At 53.5% G+C, this 3,370-nt stretch overlaps 1 protein-coding gene across 1 annotated transcript; it reads right to left on the reverse strand.

Moving 5' to 3' along the window:
• Window positions 1-294: 294 nt before the first annotated feature.
• On the reverse strand, window positions 295-1,281 carry LOC145812822 (uncharacterized). Its single transcript, XM_082908049.1, has 3 exons — window positions 907-1,281; window positions 722-820; window positions 295-426 (listed from the first exon to the last, which is right to left on the reverse strand). Exons 1-3 carry the CDS (start codon window positions 1,279-1,281, stop codon window positions 295-297), a joined length of 606 nt encoding a protein of 201 aa, XP_082764175.1.
• Between the last annotated feature and the right edge of the window lie 2,089 nt (window positions 1,282-3,370).

The following is a 3,370-nucleotide window of genomic DNA, read 5'->3' on the forward strand; positions in this document are numbered from 1 at the left end:
TTTTCAAATGTACAAGTTTTGGAAACAAAAATCTGCCTGCGGCAGTACAAGGTAATCTATCTACCAACAAAAAGAAAAGTACAAGGAAAGAAAGAAAAGATAGCAAAAATCTGCATCCATGTCGAGCACTCCGGGGGGCCGTCAGTCCATCCTAGTCCTCTTCCTGGACGAGGGTCCAGGAGCATCATCAGCGTCGTCGTCAGAGCCCGAGCTAGAACCGTCTCCGGTCTCCTCCTCCGATGACTCTGCCTCCGCCTCTGACTCCTCGTCGTCGTCATCATCCGGGACTGGAGCTCACGAGCTACTCCCAACATGAGTACGCCCACCCCTGGTACGGGGAAATATCCTGCCCTCCTCATCTCTCCCCCGAGCAGGGACAGAAGGTCTGGCCGGAGCACCTCCTGCCATGGGAATCTGGAAAGGAGGCTGAAAAAGTACACAAAAAGGGAAATGCATCAGTATACTGTAGACAGTTTATCAGTGCAGAATGCAATGCAGAGTATAGTGTAGGAATGCCGTGAGCAGTTTAGCAGTGCAGAATGCAGCGTATGAGTACAGTATGAGAATGCCGTGAGCAGTTTATCAGTACAGAGTACAGTGCAGAATGCAGTGTATGCAGTGTATCAGATGCTGTGAGATCAGTGTGTCAGGTGTTGTGCCATGAATCAGATTATGCAAAGCAGTGGATGAATGGTTTGAGGCCAGTGTCAGAAGGACATACCGGTATGCTGTAGACGGCTAGGAGGTCAAATGTCCGCTGGAGCATCCCCATCATCGAGGCATTCATCGCCAACGACTGACGGGTGTACTCAGAAGAAGCCTGCAAAAGTATCAGATGCATCAATATTCTGTGGAATATCAAGTAAATTGAGATGAATGACTGTACAAAAATGCAGTAGAACATACCGGCGGTAAGTCGGGGACGTCAACGAACTCATGACCAGCCGGTGGAGGGGCAAAGGGGATCTGATAGGTCGACCCACCCTGCCCCTGGAAAGTCAGTACAGCAGGCAGGGCAGGCCAGCCAACTCCTCGTCCTCCCTGCACTCTACCCCTACCACGGACCCGGGCCCTCCTCGAAGATCCAGCCCCTGCTCCCGCTCCGGCCCCAGCCGCCGATGCTACAGGCCTGGCCCCCTCTGCTCGACGGCCGCTCAAGGGGCGCATCAGGTACGTCCGCACGTACTCCTGATAGTCGCCGGTGCCTCGGAAGCCGGCCTCCTCCCAGCCGATGGAGTAATCATCCAGCTGCTCAGTGGTAAGCCCCTCGGTCTCCCTCATCTCTGCAGGAGGGTGAGCCGGGACTATCTGCTCAGGTAACCCGCGGGTTTGGCGTAGAAAACGCTCCCCCAGGTACCAAGCCCGACAGACCGGGCCCTCTAGCAAGATCCGAAAACGCGAGGTCTCCTCAGCACCAGGGAACCGACCCCGCATCGCCGACGGCAAAGAAGCCCATGGCCGCCAAGTGATCTGAAAGTGACAGACAGTTTGTTATCTACTGTTATTGAAATATGCAGTGGGAAAGCGAAGCTAAATGAACTGAAAGTAAAGCATACCTCGGCCGGGGTGATGGTGTCGAAATATCGGCGGAAGAAGCCGAACGTCTCCCGTGGTCGCCGGGTGCATCTCCCGTCAAAGCGACTCGAGAACGGGACAGCCGGAGGAGGCTCCGCGACTGGTACGGGTGCAAGCCTAGGGAAGTAGGCGTAAACCCACAGCTGCAAAACAGATGTCAGTATGACCATCAGATAAAGCAGGATATACAGAATAAAGCAGAAATGGCAGAGCCGTGTGTTGTGCAGTGTATTGTGTGCAGTGTACAGTGTGAGCAGTGTACAGTCAGTGTAAAGCAGAATGTATGTGTGTGCCGTGTGTACAGTATACAGCAAGTGTAAAGCAGACTACAGTGTGTGCAGTGTACAGAGTACAGAGAATATCGGACAGAAATGAAAAGCGGAGAAGAAACGTACCTCCCAAGCCCGCCAGTAACCTCCAAGCAGCTGGCCGCTGCCACGAGAAGCCGAGCTCATATATCCGTACAGGGTGGCCAGAGCAGCGCCGCCCCAGTCATAGTGCAGAATATCCCGGACGTCCACCAATGCGCTGAGAAGACAGAGAGGCACGGTGTTCGCCCGGTCGGCGAAGATAGTAGTCCCGAACAGGAACATGAGGAAGCCGCGAGCATACCTCTCCACGTCCTCCTCGGTCATCTGAGTCTCCTCCTCCAATGCGGGCTGGACCCTGAACTGTGTCTCGAACCAGGAGTACCGCACGAAGCCTGGACGAGCTAGTGGTGGGGCCTCCCCTAGTAGATGGACCTGAGCGGCGGTCCACTCATCCATGTCTGTGTCGAAAGGGATCGGATCCCCCCCTACCCCGATGCCTGTGAGCATCGAGAAGTCATAAAGGGGTCATCGTCATATCCCCTGCTGCAAAGAAATGGAAAGAATCGGTGGTGTCCCACCACCTCTCCGCCAAAGCGGCAAGAAGAGGTCTGCATGTGGACAACCTAGAGAGTCCTCGGCAGAAGGTGCCGAAGCCCGCCCGGTCCACGATGCGCTGGACCGCATCAGGGAGCTCATCATACCACTCCCGTGCACCAGTATTCCCATACCCGCGAATGGTATGGGAACCCTCCTGCAAAGAGAAAACAACAATTGCAAGACAACATTCAAAATGCAGTTTTGAAAGGACAGATATAGCATGTATGCAAGTTTGTCAGATTCAGGCGAATACCGGGTGCCGGTGTGCTTACAATGAAATACGTGTGCTGTGTCAGCGTGTTTGAGTATTTCAGAACAGATGTAGCATATGTGCAAGTTTGACAGATTCAGACAAATACTGGGTGTCAGTGTGAATACAGTAAAATACAGTGAATGCCGTGTGTTTGAGTGATTCAGGGCTAGTGCAGTGTGTGTGCATGTGTCAGTCTCAAGCAGATATCAGTTGTATGTATGTTTACAGTCAACTACGGTCTACGGCATATCAGATTTCAGCAGTTAGAAAATACAATTAACTATGGCAGTTTTGTATCCTACATTGCAGAAAGTAAAGCAGAAGATGAAAAGTTACCTCGGAAGTGCCGAAGGAAAGGTGGGAGGTAGGCTCACGCAGCAGTAGCTCAGGCGCCGCGTATCTCTCAAAGCTCCGGAACTGACGCAGGCCGTCTGGGGGCAGAACGTGGATCGCCGGCCGGTAGGTCGCCGGGTCGAACGGGCGCTCGCTCAGTGGTAAGAGCTCGACCCCGGGATCCATTTCGTGGTCCGGGGGAGTCCCGCCACGTGGAATGTCGTCCGCCATGTAGAGAATGGTGTGAAAATGGCCGGAAAAGGAAAACCGAGCCGGAATACGAAGAGTCAACTGAAAAGTC

This window comes from Camellia sinensis, chromosome 2 (assembly GCF_055761805.1).
Source record: "Camellia sinensis isolate YWXY chromosome 2, ASM5576180v1, whole genome shotgun sequence".
Taxonomy (NCBI): Eukaryota; Viridiplantae; Streptophyta; class Magnoliopsida; order Ericales; family Theaceae; genus Camellia; species Camellia sinensis.

Coding starts and splice junctions, on each gene's coding strand:
- LOC145812822 (XM_082908049.1), bottom strand. CDS start 1,281: ATGAGGGAGACCGAGGGGCTTACCACTGAGCAGCTGGATGATTACTCC. Junction 821..906: donor ACGTCCCCGACTTACCGCCG/GTATGTTCTACT, acceptor ATACTTTTGCAG/GCTTCTTCTGAGTACACCCG. Junction 427..721: donor TAGCCGTCTACAGCATACCG/GTATGTCCTTCT, acceptor GTACTTTTTCAG/CCTCCTTTCCAGATTCCCAT.